The sequence below is a fragment of the Musa acuminata genome, chromosome BXJ1-4 (assembly GCF_036884655.1).
Source record: "Musa acuminata AAA Group cultivar baxijiao chromosome BXJ1-4, Cavendish_Baxijiao_AAA, whole genome shotgun sequence".
NCBI classification, from domain to species: Eukaryota; Viridiplantae; Streptophyta; class Magnoliopsida; order Zingiberales; family Musaceae; genus Musa; species Musa acuminata.
Window position 1 is genome coordinate 1,050,288 of NC_088330.1, and position 18,612 is coordinate 1,068,899.

Consider the following 18,612-nt stretch of genomic DNA (forward strand, 5'->3'; position numbering starts at 1 on the left):
AAGAATTTGCCATGGTCCATCATTCATGATATCTTCATAGAATGATGATGAAATCCATTAGCCCACCAGAAATAAGTCAACTACACTAGCTTCAGTAACTCCTGCATTCCTACTTGCCTTCTCTCCACCGAAAGCTACTGAATGGTGTAAGTGCAAAACAACAGGTCTTGTGTATGGCCCCAAATTTTCTACTTTCTTTTACTAGGGTTGAACATAGTTCTTTTTTACTTGCAAGCTCTTTGATTGTTTACAGGGCATGTTTAGATCCATAGCTACAAATTGAAGGTCCACAACTTAAGGGTTAGCCCCCAAGCAATCTGTTACTTGTTATGGTTCTTGACTGCATGTCAGTGGTGGCAGACAAGCATAGAGATGTTATATAGTACAGCTATAAGGAAAACTGTGTGAAAGCACTCCATGGAGTGCGGTAAGTACTGGTTAGGATCTCCAGCAGCCCCATGGAATACAAGAGAAAGAGAGAGAGATGAACAACTTGTTTACATGACATCAGATCACGAAATTACTAGTTCAAATTATGCTCTTAGAAGCAGAAAGTTCACAGGCTGTGTGTACGAGGACACAGGTAACAATTGTCCTTTTTTTTGTTTTCTTTTGTCATGTGGAAGCTGTATGAGCTGCATCAATCATAATGCATTTTGACTTGCAAACACGAGCTGCAGGATGCAAGAGATACGTTGGCACCATCGTGACTGGGGGGCAGTACAAGCAACAAAATGCCATCACAGCCTACCTAAACTGAGCCATGGTGAGTGGATGGATAAGCATGTTCACCTTGAGCAAGTGCATGTGGCTGCAAAAAGGTGGCCAGGGAAAGAAGTGGAAGCAATAGTGCGCCCAAGAGGGAGTCAAACCGAAATCACTGGTTGATACTCTGGTGCTGCTTACTGTTTACCTGCTTGTGCAGCTCTGCTCTCATATCCTTTTCATCTTGGTGGTCTGGTTGGACCTGTTGCTTTATAAAATCAGGACCAAGATTTCGATAGTGTCAATCTTATCATTCAGGCCAACTTATAGACCAAGTTGACTCGCTATCCATGTCACTTGCTCTATTGCCATGCCATTGAACAGTGCATTAGGATTAGAGACAATAATGCACTTTTTTCCATGTAATTGATCTTGATCTTGTTAATGTTGTTAGTATTTTTTTTTATTCCTTAATAGGAAAGGGTTTATTCGGGAACTGAGACAAGAAATTCAAGTATGAAAAGAAACTCTTAGAAATTAAGGTTTGCTGCTCTATGAATGCGCCAGATATCGTTAAGGTCTTGAAAAGGCAAGGAGTGATGTAGAACAAGGAACATTTGAAGTACTCCAGCATATTTTTCTCTGAAAAAGGATGTACAAAGAAGTCTTCTTGAATGTAAGTTCGGGTTTGTAATTTGAATTTTTCTCTACTATATTCATACCAACAATATGAAGGCTTGTTGTCTTCATTCTAAGTTTTCCTTTTGTATCAAAGTCTTCTTTCCCATGTTGCTAAGACAATAATGTGTTTGTTCCATTTAGATCTCGTTTGTATTGTAAGTAGAAAAAAGAGTGGCTTGGGGATTCAAAGCTCTTTAGAGGATAAGAAATTCAGATACAAAAAGAAACATTTTATATCTATCTCAAGGTCTCAGTACAAGAACAGTGTTGAAGAAAAAAAATATATACTTTTAGTGCTTGTGAAATTTACTCTAATAGATGAGGTATTTTTCTCCTCTTTATATCTTAGTGGTAAAATACATAATGAAGAATTTATATATTTATTTTTCTCTACATGTGAAGAATATTCAGTAACGAAAATCTTGCTAGTTCTTGAGGTTCTATTTAATTGTTGATTCTCTTAATTTCCTATAAATATGACATGAGAAGAATGATGCTTGGGGCAATCGATCAAAGCATAGGATGGTTGACATTGCTGTTGATTCCTACGTACACTACCTGACTTCCATGTCAAGTCAAAGTAACAGTTCCTTGATTCATGATGATGTGAAAAGATGATGACTGGCATTTTCTTGGCTACTTTAGATCCAAATGTCAATATCAATCAGCCAATAACTCACACTATTTGCACCAATAGCAGTCCACTCCTTTTCTTTTCTTGTTGGCATGAGATACTTGTAAGATATGATATATATTGACTAAACCCAAGGTCACTATGACAATCATATCGACACAAAATTAATTATATATATAACAACTTCAATTCCACAATCCTTATCCTATCCTAGTTTTGATGAGTTCCACTATATCATGTACCATGGTCTGCAGTACCGAATTGTACCGCTCGTACCGGTCTGATAGGTTGTCGCGCGCACTGTAACAGTATTACAGTACTCGACACACTTAGATGTACCGCGCGATACACCTAGATGTATCGCTCGATATACCGTACCATACCGGTACCGAGCCCAGGTCGAAACACCGGTACAGTACGGTATTGTGAACCTTGTTATATACATATATTTCAGATACACAACACTCAAAAACTAATCATATGTCTATCGCTCGTGAATTTTATGTTTTCCTTATTGAAATATCTATCACATATATGGATATATTTTTATTTTTATTTTATATTAAATTTCCTCAAATATATTTTCTTATTAGTTTAACATGTTGTTTTTTTAATAGGATTATCACGAAGACAGTTAATCATTTGATGGACAAGTCAGGAGTTTTTTTCTTTTTTATTTAACTCTTCTATATGTCATAAACATTTTGGAATATAGAAAAAAGTGTGGCGGGAAAAAGAAAAAGAATAATGGAAGATTTTTTTTTTCAAAAATTCACCAAATACAATTAATATATTTATTAACCTTTGACACTTTTTCATTTTTGTTTGAAAAATCTTGTCATCTTCCGCTATTCATCTTTGCGCCTCAAAAGGCTTATCTCTCTCTCTCTCTTAGGGTTTCCCGACTCCAGCTGCTCGACGGCCGCCCAATCCCCCGTCCTCCGTCTCCGGTCGGCACCGGAAGCCTCTTCCGGTCCCGAACCCTTCCGGTAACTCGCGTAAGTGGTGATCTCGAGATCCTCTTTTCCCTCTCGGTTTTGTTCTTGGATTGTGAATCCTCGCTGGATGGGGCAAACCGAGTTTTTCTTTCATTTATCTCTCTGTGCTCCCGATCCGGAACTCTTTTAGTAAGAGCTACTAGCAGGGGCACTTAATCTCATCTGAGTTTAACGGATTTCTTGCCGTTTGTGCAGCTACGTCGTCTGACGTGATTTGGAAGATTTGGAATCGGAGAGTTGTTTTAGTTTAGATTTTTTTTGGGAATCTTGATCAATGGTTCTCTGTTTTTTGCATGCATTTGGCGTTATAGGGAATCATGGATAATTTATTGCTATCGGCAGAGTTTATTCACAGCTGGTCCGGCATTGTGAACGTATACAATATCATGTTTGTGATTGTCTTACTCGGATCTGCTGATGATGTTGTTCATCATATATCAATAACATCAAGCACTCATGTTTCCTGACCGTGAATGGGGTAATATGTAAAATTTCAGTTCCTGTATTGATTGGTTGATGAATGAGGCATCACCATCCCAATGACAAACGGATGTTCTACTCACAATTTTCGTCCTGACAATTTTTGGGCTCAAGTGATTACCTCTTTATCAAATCTGTTCAAACTCATTTGGATGGTTATTTTCCTTCGCGTATCCGTTCCGTCCGATTGATATTACCCTATAGTCTGGCTTAAGGAAGTCAGATACTTGTGTTCACATTAGAAAAAAATTGGAACCTGTTGCCATCCATGGTGAAGATTTGTTCTTGTGAAAAAATTGTTCATCCATTCATTTGAAATGGATTTGTTTGAGTTAATTTCTTTTCTTTTCCAGTCGTTCATAATCATCCATCATCATCCTTTTGTGCACTTAATTCTGTATAAGGTATCACTGGTGGAGTTTGATGGTAGTAAATCTGCATTGTCATGTTTCTTTTGCTCGGGTAACCTGTTGGTAACTTCAGTATTGCCAGTCTTCTGATACGTTCAGTGGATTAAGGTTCATGTTTGTTGGTGGTTGAGGTGATTGAAGCATGCTCTTTGGGTTTTCAGCGATTCTCGGTATTTTCTCTTTGCATCAAAGGACTCGGGGCTTTCTAGTCTGGGTTTGAAATCATTGGACTATGGTCTGGCATTAACTTGCTAAATCATTTCCGACTACCCGAATGGTATTTCCAACCAAACAAGAGATTTTAGAGGCGCTATTTGAGCATTTATTATTTTTTTTATTGGTTACTTGGTAAGCTGAGTAAGATGGATATTCTCATCTAAAAACCAGAATCTTGGTTCAAGTATTTGATAAAAGAAGCAAATCATCTAGACCCAATGTTGAAATTAATTTGAATAGGCTATAAACATGACGTCATAGAGGAATACTGGAACTGAAATTTTGCATGGTATCATATATTTGGTCATGAAATTTGGGTAAATGATCTTAGTCATACTGGAACAAGAACAATAGTTAGATTGTACTTATAATAGTCAGAGAATTTCAAAAATAATGTTGGTAAGCAAAAAGAGTAACAGCTTATTGAAAATATTCTACTAGGCAACTTTGAGAGCCTTTCACTAAAGAAGAATGGCTATGAAAACTATTGGCAACCCTTTAGCAATGAAGTCTTGTTTTGCTGGAAAGCTTGTTATTTGGCTCCCACACATGTTAATATTTTAGCATTATCACTTTAAAAGGTTGCATGACTTGTAACGGCCTATCTTCTGGAGTTGAAACTTTAAATTGACTTGCCATAGTCTCTAGATATTCTTCGTACTTTGAATAAATTATCTATATAGGTAGGGCCAGACTTCATATTATGCCTTAGTGCTTTTCTATTTTTCCTTTTTTTTATCGCAATACACACTTATTTTTTATGTCATATCCATTTGATTGTCTGAAACTCTGTAGGGCATAACTTTCGGTTGTCATCTCAAGAAGATCTTTCCTACGATGTGAATGGTTGGCCATAATTTGGAACATGAAGAGCATAAATTTTGGTGGAGGACTCAGGTACCTACTTTTGTGAGGCCAATTTTTCCAGTTGTACTTTGATAAAAGAATTTTTCTTGTTATGAGTGAATGTTATGAATTAAGAAATCCTTATTCAAATTAGAGAAATGGAAACTCTCTTTGGGGATCGATGATTGTTTGGACATTTAGTTGCAAAGAAGGTGCATATTGTGTATTCACATATTTAATGGGTGTTAGAGTCAATATCTTGGGATTTTGATTGAATTATTAAAATTATATCCATTTTTATGGAATTGTTGAGTTTTAAACGCTCTTTTTTCTAATAAAACATGTTTAAACTTGTGGACATCTATGCATTTTATGTGCATATCTGTGGCACGCAAAAAGGTAGCATATACCTGACATGTAAGGGATGTTGAAGTCTATAATCATCATCCTTAGTTGGTGAGTAGGGTAAAAGAGGCAGAAAATAGGACCTACATAAAAACTCAGAAGTTTTTGAGTAAATTTACATATTTTACATTGACCCTGGAGGTGCAACCTCTTGGTGAAAGATGCTACTTTGTTTCTACTCGGTGCATCTAATTTGAGGTGGTTTCAATGATCAAATTGGACTTCAAGCTCAATTGATTATGACTTGATAACTCTTTTGGTTTATTTGGATGCTCCATCAATGAGATGAATTCACTGTATCTGGCTATTGCTTTTAAGTGCACCATACTAATCTGTTTATTCTCCCACCAGTATTTCTTCAGTATTCTTCACCTACGGCTTGCATTACTTACAAACTCCTCGTTCATCCAAGTTGTCGACTGTTCATATTGCTATCTTGAGGAATGCACCTCATGCATTGATGGCTTTTCGTTCCAATCCAAAAGATCTTCATGGGGGAACTTTGCAACTAATGTTTGATGGATCACCATCTGGAATCAGTTCTTCATTCTTGGATTTAGGTTTTGTGACCGAGCAGTGTGAGCATAAGAATATCACACAAAATGAAATTCAGTTTCATGAATTTGATGGTGAGCAATCTGAGAAAACTGATGGTGCTTGTAAAAGTGCTCAAGAGGTTTCTGACAGGGAAATCCGGAGAAGGCAAAAGATTGGAGCAGCAAACAGAGGCAAGATACCTTGGAACAAAGGAAGGAAACATAGTGACGGTATAATAATACTTTCCTATTTCATCCTTGTGATCTTTGTTGTAGTGAGATGATCTTTTCTTTATTTGCATTGTTATCTGATTTTGACTTGTTGTGTATTAATCTCACACACTATTTTGATTGTAGAGACTCGAGAGCGCATCAAGAAAAGAACTATAGAGGCCTTAAGTGATCCCAAGGTGATGTCATGTAAGAATCAATTTCATACAATTGTCAATGGCTAATGTTATATTATTTGTTGGTGATGTTGCATTCTGAGTTTTGCTAATTTGTACGAATTTTGTCAGGTCAGGAAGAAGATGTCTGAAAGTCCTCGGTCGCATAGGTATGCTCATATTCAAGTCCTCATTCTCCTAGCTAGACTCTCCCAGTTAGCAAAAGTCATGTTATTAATGTTAGTTTAATCTACTGACCCACAGTAAAGTTGCTTCACAATAGCTTAATAGCTTCTAGAACTTATGACTTTACAAGTAATCTGCTGCAGTGATCAGAGTAAGTCTAAAATAAGTGCTTCTCTGACAAAGATTTGGGAAGAACGTCTGAAACAGAAAAGGCTGCAAGAGAAATGCTATTTGTTTTGGGCCAGAACTGTTGCGGAGGCAGCAAAAATAGGCAGTCTTGATCAAGAGGAATTGGAGTGGGACAGCTATGAGAAAATGAAGGCTGATATGGTATCTGAACAAATAAAATTAAAAGAAGAAAAAGCAAGGGCCAAAGAAATCGCAAAGCTAAGAGCAGAAAGTGTTGCAAAAGATAAGGCCGAAAAAGTTGCAAAGCTTGCTGAGCAGAGGAAATTACAGAAGGAGAAGGCTAAGGCTAGAAAGTTAGAGGCATTGTCTCGGAAAAAATCTGTTGATGAGAGAAAGAAGACAGAGCTGTCTAAGGGTTTAAAACTTAAGGCAATATTGACTAAGGTAATACTCATAAATGATATTTGTGTTTTCTCAACCGTTTACTGAATGTTTGCACAAAAAGTATTTGTCATTATTAAATAATCAAATTGTTTACCAGACTTTTCTTAATGTACACTGCCTATACTTGGTTTCTAGTATTGCTGTAGAAGTAGCTATGAATCTTCAGATTGGCATGCACAAATTTCTTGAATAAAATGGACAGGTAGAAGTGTGTCTACTTTTTCATCCACTAAACATAGATAAAGCTAAGGATCTATTTATGCTTGCTTTGTAATAGGTTTTCAAGCAATTTCTGCAGCTTGTCAAAAGTCTTATATTGACAATTTTTCTGTTCTCCAAGTCTGATGATAATATTCTTATTCTTATTCTGAAGTTCCACCATCGTAAGAGACAGTTGGAGACTCTTCAAACAGAGATAGTAGCTAAACCCGGGCCAGACTTGACATTGGATATAGAACTGGTTAAGAATGAGAGAATGCAAAGAAGAATCTCACTTGCTGATCAAATTAAAGCTGTTAAGAACAAAAAAGCAGAATTTTCTGTACAAAGAGTTCGAGCAAATGCATTGTTGGATTCTGCATATGAACAAAGAGCGGGAGATCATTGATTTCATGGCATTTACTGAACACACAAAGAGCGACACATTATATGGGATGCAGTAGGTAATATTACTGTTTTTTTTTTAATTTACAAAGTTTTATGCTTCACATGCTAACTAATTATTCTCATTGCAATTTTTTAATAATAATAAACAGGCCCTAAATAATTGTTCAAAGTTACCTGCTTTCTTATGTTACTATTTTTTAGTTGCCTCAACTGCCCATGCATATCTTTTCTGTGAATAATCAGCTGAATGCTGCTGTATTATGAGGATATATACCCCACCACACCTTGCCACATTTTAGTATTTAGTCACAGTAATTTTGTGTTCTTCATGCATAAAATACCACTGATTTGTCTTTCTATGATGCATGTTTGAATTAGAATTTACTGAGTATCTGTGTGCTTTCACAAACATATTGCCTTATCTGGAAAAGTAGGTGCTTTTTTTTCTGCAAGGAACCACCATTTGGACCTGGTTGTGGTGTTTCTTTTGCACTATCCACAAAATTTTTGCATATTAATTATACATGGCATATATTCTATTACATAAACAGTGATAAGAAAAGATGTTACTCCAACGGATTTCGTAAGGCATTCGCAAGTTCTTGTTTTGATATATTTTTTTACGGAGCTATCCTTTTCATCAATTTTCACCTTCCAGATTGCATGTCTGGTTATTATAGAAATGAGAATTTCAGTCTCCATCAGGACTCTATAATGTCTTAGATTCTGGCATGTAAACACATTGATTTTTAATCATAGTTGCTTTGATCACTGTGAGTTGGAACTAATGCCAACTTTCCTCTGTTTCTCTTGGAAAAGTTGTCTAATTGGAGGCACTCAAATAGTTAAGGCACTAAGACGATCCCTAACCTTGCGGTGGGAGTACCAATCATAAAGATGCTATGAAGTGCTTTAGTTCAATGTGGTCTTCATTCCTGTGGATGGTATTTTTGAAAGAAAGGAGTACCTCGGAAAGCGACCTAAATGCTTGGAATGCAACTATTTAGTTTCGTTTGAGGGAAAAAAAAAAGAAATTTTCATTTAAAATTTCAATATTTGTGGAGATTTGGTAATATACTCGGTTGTCTAATTCACTGTTTGTTGCCTTCTGAAGGGCAGATCATGATGTTGGTCAAAGATCCTACTAGACGACAAAGAAGATCTTGCTACCAGTGTAATATTCTGCAAGGAAATGGGATAAAGACTCAAAAGGTCATTTTTCGGCAGATGAGAAGCTTGACTTTCTAGAGATTGTAGAAAGACTTGGGTGGCCTCCTGCTCTATGATTTCCTTTTGTTCGCGAAACAGCAATGTAATCCTTTGGATCACAAGTTGTTCAAATTCTTTTCAGGTGACATACTAACTTACTGGTTTCATTCGTATATTAATCTTGATGAAATTTGTTTCGTCTTTCTGTAGTTTAGAATCATGGGATAGAAGCGTTACATTTGCGCACTTTTATTTTGAGAGATGTACGAGGGTAATCTAAATGACGAGTCAGCTATTTCCACTATTTGAAAGACGAGTGGCCTACTCGTCTCGTCTTGCGTCGGTCAAGGTGATTGGAGATATCAATGGGCCCACCTGATTTTCCAATTACCATGCAGGTAGTTCGTTGGGTTGTGACCCAACTGGTAGGTAAATTACTTTTGTGACAGCCGTATCCAGCAGGATTAAATATAGATTAACTCTTATATTTGGACTATTTTAGTATCATCATCTGGTACTTAAAAAAATAATATTAAAATCTTTATAATTTTAAAAATAAGAATAAATAATTTTATTTGTTTGGATAATGTGATGAGCATAACGATAATTTTAATATTTTTTTGTTTTCAATGACTTTAAACAAAAGAGATTTTGATTTTTTTTTTTTTCATCACTCAAGATATCATATGTTGTGTTTTTCATGAATGCAGTTGACGACGTTGTTATGTTTTTTGTTAATACAGTTGATGACGTTAAATTTTTCGTTAATACAGTTGACGATATTAGATTAGAGCAAACGAGATCATTTGTTTCACTTTTGTTAATTTGAAAGGTTGAAAATGAGGTGGTTTCCAAGACTAACACTTAGATCTATGTTCTAACAAACAATATCTTGCACTGTTTCTTCAGAGGTGCAATATTTCTTATTCGTAGGAAGGAGAATGTCGGAACAAGGAGAGGCTTTACCGTGCAAGCTAGGAAGGACTGAACAGGATTGTAGTGGAGGTCGATGCAGAGAATTCCAAATCCTGAACAAAAGATGACTCCACCATAGCGATGCTAAATCTAATTAGGGATATGATGTACATGTTGGGATATATATACCAACTGGTTTGTAGATTTTGTTAGAACTTCAGCAAACAAAAAGGGGAAAACAATGGCTTAGGCTATTCATCTCTCCTAGGTTTGGAAGATGCAGAAGTTCTTTTGGAAAACAAAAAGAGTTACCGTCACATCACACCAACTTGTTCAAAATTATATAAGAATCTTAATGTTTGTACATCTATCCATGCAGATGATGTAGCAATAATGCCGAATATTCTTGAGTTTGCTGCTGTTCCTACTTTTAATAGTTCACTGATTTATGACTCAGTTTGATAACACTAGTCCCTAAATTTTGACACAGGCGTAAAACACACAACACAATTCTCAAAATAATTAACAGTGCATGACGATCGAAATATCGGTTTCTTTTCGATGACAAAAAAATACCAAATTAGAAGTACACTCATCTGCAAGCCCACCCTTCTGAAACTCCAAGCTACACGAACCTGCAAATTCAGCTCCCAAAGGATGCCGATAACTATTAATTAGCACATCACAAAGTACCAAACATTAGAATAGAAATGGGAACTCCTTCGAGCTGTTCCTGAAGGGGCTGGGCTTACGGGTTTAGGTAGAAAGTCTTGCTCTCAGCTCAGATGCCACCGCATCAATGAACTCTTCAGTGTTCAGGTACTGGGCTCGAGTAACGCTGAGGTTTGAAAGATTTGCAAGTAATTAATCAAATTTCTTGGATTAGAACACACAAAATTAGTTGGCACTCAAGTGACAATAGGTCTGAGAGGGCTGGAGAATACCTGGATCCGTGTAGGAGAAGTGCAAGATCTTTGGTCATTTTCCCAGACTCAACAGTTCCAACACAAGCTGCTTCCAATTTCTCAGTAAAATCAAGGAGCCTGGCATTGTCATCTAGCTTTGCCCTATCAAATCACCAAGCATATAAGAGCTTCAGCATGGACTTTTGTAACAATTAAACAAGCTGGTTTCTCAATAATTCATCTTCATGTATAGAATAATCATATGAGCAAGATTTGTGATACTTTTGAACTCCGACCCACGGAAAACAAGACCTATGGCATATTCATAAATTGCAAATTAAAAACCGATGCCAAAGCTGATGTTTCCAGTTAATGCTTGTCTTATAACAATGCTGTTGATCATAAAAGATATGTCCAATAAAACCACACCTGTGAGCAAGCCCTCTTGACCAGGCAAAGATGGAAGCTATACTGTTTGTACTGGTTTCACCACCTTTTTGGTGAACCCGGTAATGGCGGGTTACTGTTCCATGTGCAGCTTCAGCTTCAATGGTTTTCCCATCAGGGCACACCTAGAATGAATGCAGATTTTTTTTTGTTTGTATGAATTAGTATTGCTTTACAGGAATCTTTACAGAAGGAAATAACTTAAACCTTATTATTCATCATACGTAGAAACATGCATAAACCTTTTTGTTTTAGCATTGACTAGTGAGGGGGAACATTGTAATCAGGCATAGAACAAGCATAACTCGTAACAGTTGATATAGGAAGTGTTCAGATTTGTAAGAGTTTGTTACATGCTAAACTAGGCTGTCCTCATGACAAAACAAGCTGCCTTTAACCCAAAAAAAGCAAAATAAGTTTTTTTTATTACTATAAAATTATCATTTTCAACTGCAATTATCATTTATCAAAAAGAGCATAAAGTCCTACTTACAAGTTCAAATAAAAGGATTTTACTCCAGGAATGTAAGTTAGAAGTTCCATTAATTTGAGAGATGAACATATATGAGTCAAATTTCCATCATGAAACACGTTTTATTTGCTATATGTGTACATACCAACACTGATGTCATCAGGCCAAGAGACCCAAAACCTGCAAAATTGATAAGGTTTGTCTGATGGTTAGAAAATTGCCTTAAATTAGCTTTCTGCAAGCATCAGGAATTCAACAAAAGGTTCAAAACTAATCTTTTCTAAGTATGCAACAAAAAGAGGACATGAAACTTGATGCATAAAGCTGGCAGAGTTCAAACCTTGAGCTAAGAAATCACTCTGTACATCTCCGTCATAGTTTTTGCAAGCCCAAACATAACCACCTTCACTCTTAAGTGCATAAGCAACCATGTCATCAATTAGACGATGTTCATACCTGTCAGAAAATGGGATGAGACAGACAGAACTCCCAACCAAGAAAACATTATAGAGCGGTTGAAGAATGCTAACCAAATTCCTGCAGCCTCAAACTTGGATTTCCATTCAGTTTCATAGACCTCTTGGAATATATCCTTGAACCTGCAGGATTTAATAGTATGCAAGATAAAGCTAGTAACAAGTACAAAGTCATATGAAACGTATCAATGTTGTGATACAATCTGAGAGTAAACTGTTTACCTTCCATCATATTTTTTCAAAATTGTATTTTTGGTGCTAAGATAAAGGGGCCATTTCTTTTGGTAAGCAGTAGCCATGGAAGCATCCGCAAATGCATGAATTGACTGTATACAAACAAACACAAAAAGAGAAAAAAGATAACTATCACATCATGTGATTCACATGTATTAGCGAGCATGTACTGTAAATGTCACAAATGGGTGAAGGTTCCAGACCTCATCAGTGTTGTACATTGATAAGGCAACTCCACCTGCGCCAGTGAAGTTGAAAACCTCTAGTTCAACTTCCTCATCTTTTCCCTCTGAAAGTGATAAGCAAGCAAGAAAAATTTAGCACACATCAACAAAGAAACAATGCAGAAAAGAAATGCCTGCTGTGAACAAGCATAAATTATTACTTATCGTACCGAAAACTAATTTAAGCTTTCCAGGCCCTTTAATTACTGTATCAGTTGCACGGTACTGATCACCAAAAGCATGTCTCCCAATGCATATTGGCTTTGTCCATCCTGAGAATGTGACATATCAGATTGGCAGGTAAACGATGGCAGTCACACAAATCTAGAACATCTTTCATTTGAGTACCTGGAACAAGCCGTGGGATGTTTTTACAGATAATTGGCTCTCTAAATACAGTGCCTGCAAGAAAAGGATGTGTAAGTCCAAGTGGTATAATCATCAGGGATTAGTTATACGATTCCGACACTCAAGACAGCTGACCATTCAAAATATTCCTGATTGTTCCATTGGGGCTCTTCCACATGGATTTCAGGTTGAACTCCTTAACCCGAGCTTCATCTGTCATTATTCACAAGTGTCCATATATGATTATCACAAAAATTTATTGCATATAGTTTAATGTGTTAAATTCAATTGCAGCTTTACCTGGAGTTATTGTTGCACATTTGATTGCTACATTATAACTGCAGCCACATCACACTGGTGTTAGCATACAGTCAAAGATATAATATATGGCATGACAATTCAAAATTCAGAAGAATATTTGCCAATTTAAGATACCAATAAGCAATCAAGAAACTGGCCAACATCTAGCAATTACCTAAGCAATTGCAGGGTCAAAACACTGTACTAGTCCATTTCAGCTCAGTTATTCCTTAAAATTCAAATTGGTTTCAGATTCTATATTTTGGTCACATTTTGGTTGACTTGTATAAAAATCCTTAACCTGAACTCAACTTCTGAATATACATCATTGGATATGAATTACCTGATTAGATCTAGCAAATGTAGATAAGTATCCACATAGGTGCCTTATTTTCTGAACCCCAATGTCTTGCCCTCAGTTAAGCACTAACTGGAAAATTTGAGAAAACCAATTCCACCCTCCACCCCAAATATATATTAAAAAAAAAAGAAAATTCAGTTTCTCTGTCATCTTGGTTCAGTTCTGATTCAGCTAACTAAAATCTTAATTAGTTATCTTTAATTTGAACTTTTGATTAATATATGTTGAAAACTGTAAAAAACCAAACTATGAGAGTAACATTCATTAAAATAAAAGAAAGCCCAAGGTGCCAAAGGAAAATATAGTTCATGCAAAATCAGAGTTTCATCTCAGTAAAGCCAAATGCCAAAAAAGATGCAGCATACATCTGTTATCATTCAAATATATAGTAGTACTATTAGAGAAAAAAACTGAATATGAAAGGATACACTGGTATAGAGGTGAAACCTACTTAAGAGTAGCTTCTGCACTTTCTATTGTGACTTTATCATCTGTAGCATCACGGTTAGGTAGTCCCAAGTCAAAGTACTTGATATCCAGGTCCAAGAATGGAAAAATGAGCTGCATTATCAATTGAATCATAAGTCCCACATAATATAGCATTAAAAGCTCTATTACATTGTATCCTATAAGGATAACGATAGAGAAAATTTTAGCAAGCAAAGTAGGCAAGAAAACCAACAGTCACCTTTTCTTTGATTGATTTCCAAAAGACTCGAGTCATTTCATCCCCTGCCACAATGCAAAGACATATAGCTGATAAGTGATCTAGAATTATATTCAAGCATTTATATATAAACATCTGATGAGATATAAATGAACTGCAATGGTGTTATATTAAGGTATGACCAAGAATTACACAATGAGACAGTTTAAAGAAATTGAACTCTGATTTAATCAATAGTAAAGATATATCCATTGGAAAGACTGCCTTTAATCTATATACACCATGTCATTTAAAAGGTGCCAATATCAGCACCTAGTGGAGCAGAAATCTACATAGCAAGGAAGAAAAGGGCAAGCACAACAAGTTTAGTACTAAAACAACTCAAAGGAAAAGAGAAAGAGACAATTGCACAAATCAACCACAACCAAGGATTTGTTTGCATTAGCAAAAAAGAAAAAAAAAATGCTTTTCATGTTTGCTTCTAACTTGATTTAGTTCAGTACTCACTAGATTTAGAGCAGTGCTGATGAAAGATGAGCAGCAGTGGATTTCTTTTGATAATAGATGAACCAAAAAGAGATGAATAAAAAGATAGTAATTGAAAGATAATAGAAAAACATAACGAGATAACTACCAAACTGGCTCTGGCCTAAAGAGCAAACTCCTAGGATGAAGGCTTCATACCTCCGTATGTCTCGCATATGAACGATGGGATCATACCATCGGAAACATAAATGTGGCCTCGCACCACTCTCACATAAGGTGAGAACGAACTCAATTCATTGTTTCATATTTGATTGATGCATTACAATGTTCTGGCCCCCTTTTATAGGCTCTAGTACAAGAATAAAAAGAAAATTATAGAAATAAAGAATATTATAATTGCATCAAATCAAATACATGATATCCTCTTTCCTTTGAAGAATGTAATATTTCTGACTTGATTTGATAAATAATCTTTCTTTCTTGATGATAATCTTGACTGATAGATTTTCTCATCTTTGTAAAGACAATCTTCAAATAGGATTCATAATCTTCAATAAAAAACAAATCTGATTTCTGCCATCTTTTATGCATTTGCTTCCTTGTCTCCTCGTTGAGTAAATGTCGATATATGACAACTTATTACATATGCAAAATACCACAAAACTAATTAAATTTATTTAAATAAAAGATAAACTAATTGGTTCCACATCAAGTGCGAATGTCCCAAAATGGCTTTATGAACTACAAAGTTGAAGAGGAGTCTTGAAACATCCTATATGTTTTCAGTGGTTTCATGAGATGAAAGAGTAATTAATCCTTAAAAAATATAATTTTGCAAGTGTTGTCAACTACATAGAGAATTCACCATTTATTAGAATGTTAAATGGCCAGAATTTATCCATGACATGCATGCTTTAGCATTCAATGGAAAATGATAAACTGGCAAGAGCTCTATAAGTTTATCACATTAAAATTTTACATGATCTTTCACTGCAATGTCTCATGCAACAGCTTAACCATGAGCTATAATACTGTCTTGGTTCATATGTCAGAAGAAATGTTCATGGTTAGGTACATCTGCATTAAACAGCAGAGCTTATGGTCCAACTTTCAGATGCTGGTCATTCTTTGAATGGTCCTAAGCTAGAAATATTTAATCAATAAATCTCTGGTTTGCCTGTATTTGATTGTTCAAATGAGTATAAATAAATAAATCATCCTATTTAGTATTCTCCTAATTTTAATTTGATTTGAATCTTCCAGGGGGATAACTATCCATATATACATCATTTAAGGAACTTGAACCCAAGAATGACTGAACTTTATCTACAAAAGCAGACATTTTCCAATATGGCCACTTCTTTGTTACAGTGTGATATTCTCTCTTGTTGTAGTGATGGCTAGAATGGTTAATGTAGTGGATATAGTAAGAACAAAAATTCCACATAGGAACCAGAAAAAAAGGTAAGTGAATCTTTCCATGACTTCAGAGGAAGTTCGAAAACTCTTTGGCAGGTCTTGGTGGAACTGGGGTGCTGTTTTAACTGTAAGGATAGTACCTAGATTGGGAGCCCTTCCAATCAGAAGTACTCGAGTGGTGGTCGGAGAAGAAAGGAATCCTAATGGCTCCTGGGAATTATATGGCAGAAAGAAGGAAACTCTTCACGAGAAATAATTCTTTTTCCATGAACAGGGATGCACTAATATTTCCAAACCCATAGAAAGTACTCATTATTTGAGTGATTTGCAACTTTGCCAGTATAGGTGATTTCGTACTTGATTTTGCCCATTCCTCCTGTTTTCAGTGTTCATATCTTCATTTTCTTAGGGCACTGATATTGCTTCACCTGTTTCTTGGATTGTACTATTTACTGGAAGGTGACAGTAATTTTTTTACTACTAGAAATTTGTCCCAACTCCTGAATTCCCAAGTTTTAGAGGCAAACATTTCTAGAGTCGTAGAAAAGACATTATAACAGTTTAAATAGCACATATACCCTAATGGGCACAAACTCCTGAGCGGGGGAACTCTCTACACGTGTGGTATTACTTTTCAAGAAAAAGAAAGTCCAAAATCCCAGATACCAGAAGGTGGGTTTTCGTTACGGCTAATAGAAAAGCAACAAGAAAACACCAAGTGGATCATAGTTCTTAAGACATAAATATCACGAAGACCTTATATTCAATCAACACAAACAAATTTGCATCAACTAAAACATGACATGTAACTTCTCGAAAAAATTGTCTACACAGGAGAAGCAATGAACAACGAAATTCGAATCTCATAAACCAAATGGTTGTTTTTAGTTAGGATTAATCCACAAGCAACAAAGAAACACCAAATAGCCCACAGATCTTGAGAGCTACATATCTCAACTAAACATCAATACATTCTACACTATCAAACGCACATATCTGCATCAACTAACATACGACACAGAAGTAAGATCCACAAACAAGGCGAAGCCGATCGAACAGTAAAAGATGGCAATGTATGAGTACATCCATCAGGATCGCGCCGTAAAGATCGTGGATCGGCCCACGACGACGGAAACAACTAATCATGAGGCACCGAAACAGTCAGAAACAGAACGGATCTGGGAATACGGAGACCACCAAAGGTTGACGGGAAAAGAAGTCGATCGACGGGGCAGACGGATAAAACGAGCGGGCAACGAAAAAAAGGCGTTGCTCACCGTCCATCTCGACGATGGGGTTGAAGACCTTGATCTTCTCGAACGCCATTTCTTGGGCGCGGCGCCGCGAAATCGGATGGAGTTCGACGACGAGTGGAGTGGGGGAACGAGAAGTGGAACTAGAATAGAGCGAGAGAGCGAGTGCGGGGTGCTGATGCCGCCCCCCTTAAATGGAGTCACAAGATTGATAAAAGGAATTACAACGCTATTTCTCGTCGCTGTAGCTCACCCGCTTATGATTGTAGGAGACATTTGGGTCCCACATAAAAGACCCATTCACAGGAGGCTATAGGATCGGGTAACGTACCAGCAGGGACAAAAAAAGTCTTGCTAAAAATGTGAAAATTAGCACAATTTTTCTTACCTTGTACTTCTACCCGCTTTCCGATAGATGAACGTACAAGAAGAGGACCCACAATTGTACCCAATAAAGATAGGTGAGACGGGGTATTAGCAGCGGGTAACAGACGTATATGTGATGAAGGGGAGACGCAGTGCAGACATGCGCTCGCTTTTAGCTACTCCTGCGGCGGATTGCTGTCGAATCACTAATCGACCCTTTCTTTTGCCACCATTTTACTTTAAGATTTTTTTATTATTTAAAAGGAAGAGTATTTTAGCTTTTTATATATATATATATATATACATGAAAATTTACACTCCTCATAAAATGACTCTACTTATTAAATAATCAATTTTATTTAACTATAAAAGAACAATACTTCCTCAGAAGGTCTGTCACCACTGACCCTTGACCGGCAGCTCGGATTCCCTGCTCACCTAACACAACGCCACCCACCAACTTCACCTTCCCACCGGTCTCCGGTGGACCACTGGCTGTGATCATCCATCCGTCCGATGTCAATCGACCGGTCCTCGTTGCGATTGGCTGGCGTGTGTGGCACCAAGAAGTTGATCATCTTCCTGATTCCACGAGTCGTCTTCGGAAGAGCAGTCGCGTGTCAGCAACTCTTCAAACGACTCACCGATCTATTAATAGTGGATTTAGTCAATTATGTAGTCAAATAATTCGAGACCATCATCATCATCTTCTCTTATTTACTAATCTCGGTATGATTTCTAATTTTCTACTTTACCGAGGATGATGGCATGAGATCGATCGAATAGGTATTGACATCAGAAATAGATCTATCGAAAGCGAATGTGGACATGCTTATGAGTCGATATAACATGATCAATTATGATTAAA

General features: G+C 36.6%; 2 protein-coding genes and 1 long non-coding RNA gene across 10 annotated transcripts; 2 read left to right on the forward strand and 1 right to left on the reverse strand.

Moving 5' to 3' along the window:
* Positions 1 to 9: 9 nt before the first annotated feature.
* On the forward strand, positions 10 to 1,546 carry LOC135672268 (uncharacterized). Its single transcript, XR_010512930.1, has 3 exons — positions 10 to 146; positions 254 to 583; positions 681 to 1,546. It is a non-coding gene; the product is annotated as an uncharacterized LOC135672268 (long non-coding RNA).
* A 1,303-nt stretch (positions 1,547 to 2,849) lies between these two features.
* On the forward strand, positions 2,850 to 10,205 carry LOC103980395 (stress response protein NST1). 8 transcript variants are annotated; one of them, XM_065154737.1, is made up of 10 exons: positions 2,850 to 3,018; positions 3,214 to 4,185; positions 4,920 to 5,021; positions 5,727 to 6,142; positions 6,269 to 6,321; positions 6,430 to 6,467; positions 6,627 to 7,056; positions 7,430 to 7,718; positions 8,782 to 9,013; positions 9,781 to 10,205. In XM_065154737.1, exons 3-8 carry the CDS (start codon positions 4,990 to 4,992, stop codon positions 7,661 to 7,663), a joined length of 1,203 nt encoding a protein of 400 aa, XP_065010809.1. In that variant the 5' UTR covers positions 2,850 to 3,018; positions 3,214 to 4,185; positions 4,920 to 4,989; the 3' UTR covers positions 7,664 to 7,718; positions 8,782 to 9,013; positions 9,781 to 10,205. The 8 variants fall into 8 exon arrangements, with proteins under 8 accessions (XP_065010809.1, XP_065010782.1, XP_065010786.1 ...); XM_065154710.1 differs by lacking the exon at positions 3,214 to 4,185 and adding an exon at positions 8,482 to 8,606 and having other exon boundaries at positions 8,777 to 9,013; XM_065154714.1 differs by lacking the exon at positions 3,214 to 4,185 and adding an exon at positions 8,482 to 8,606.
* LOC135582758 (isocitrate dehydrogenase [NADP]-like) lies at positions 10,095 to 17,554 on the reverse strand. The gene is made up of 16 exons (XM_065154699.1): positions 17,403 to 17,554; positions 14,242 to 14,285; positions 14,005 to 14,114; positions 13,193 to 13,230; positions 13,028 to 13,105; positions 12,893 to 12,946; positions 12,715 to 12,816; positions 12,524 to 12,609; positions 12,309 to 12,412; positions 12,141 to 12,209; positions 11,951 to 12,066; positions 11,756 to 11,790; positions 11,121 to 11,263; positions 10,731 to 10,853; positions 10,539 to 10,624; positions 10,095 to 10,421 (listed from the first exon to the last, which is right to left on the reverse strand). The coding sequence occupies exons 1-15, from the start codon at positions 17,449 to 17,451 to the stop codon at positions 10,543 to 10,545; spliced, it is 1,233 nt and encodes a 410-aa protein (XP_065010771.1). The 5' UTR covers positions 17,452 to 17,554; the 3' UTR covers positions 10,095 to 10,421; positions 10,539 to 10,542.
* Between the last annotated feature and the right edge of the window lie 1,058 nt (positions 17,555 to 18,612).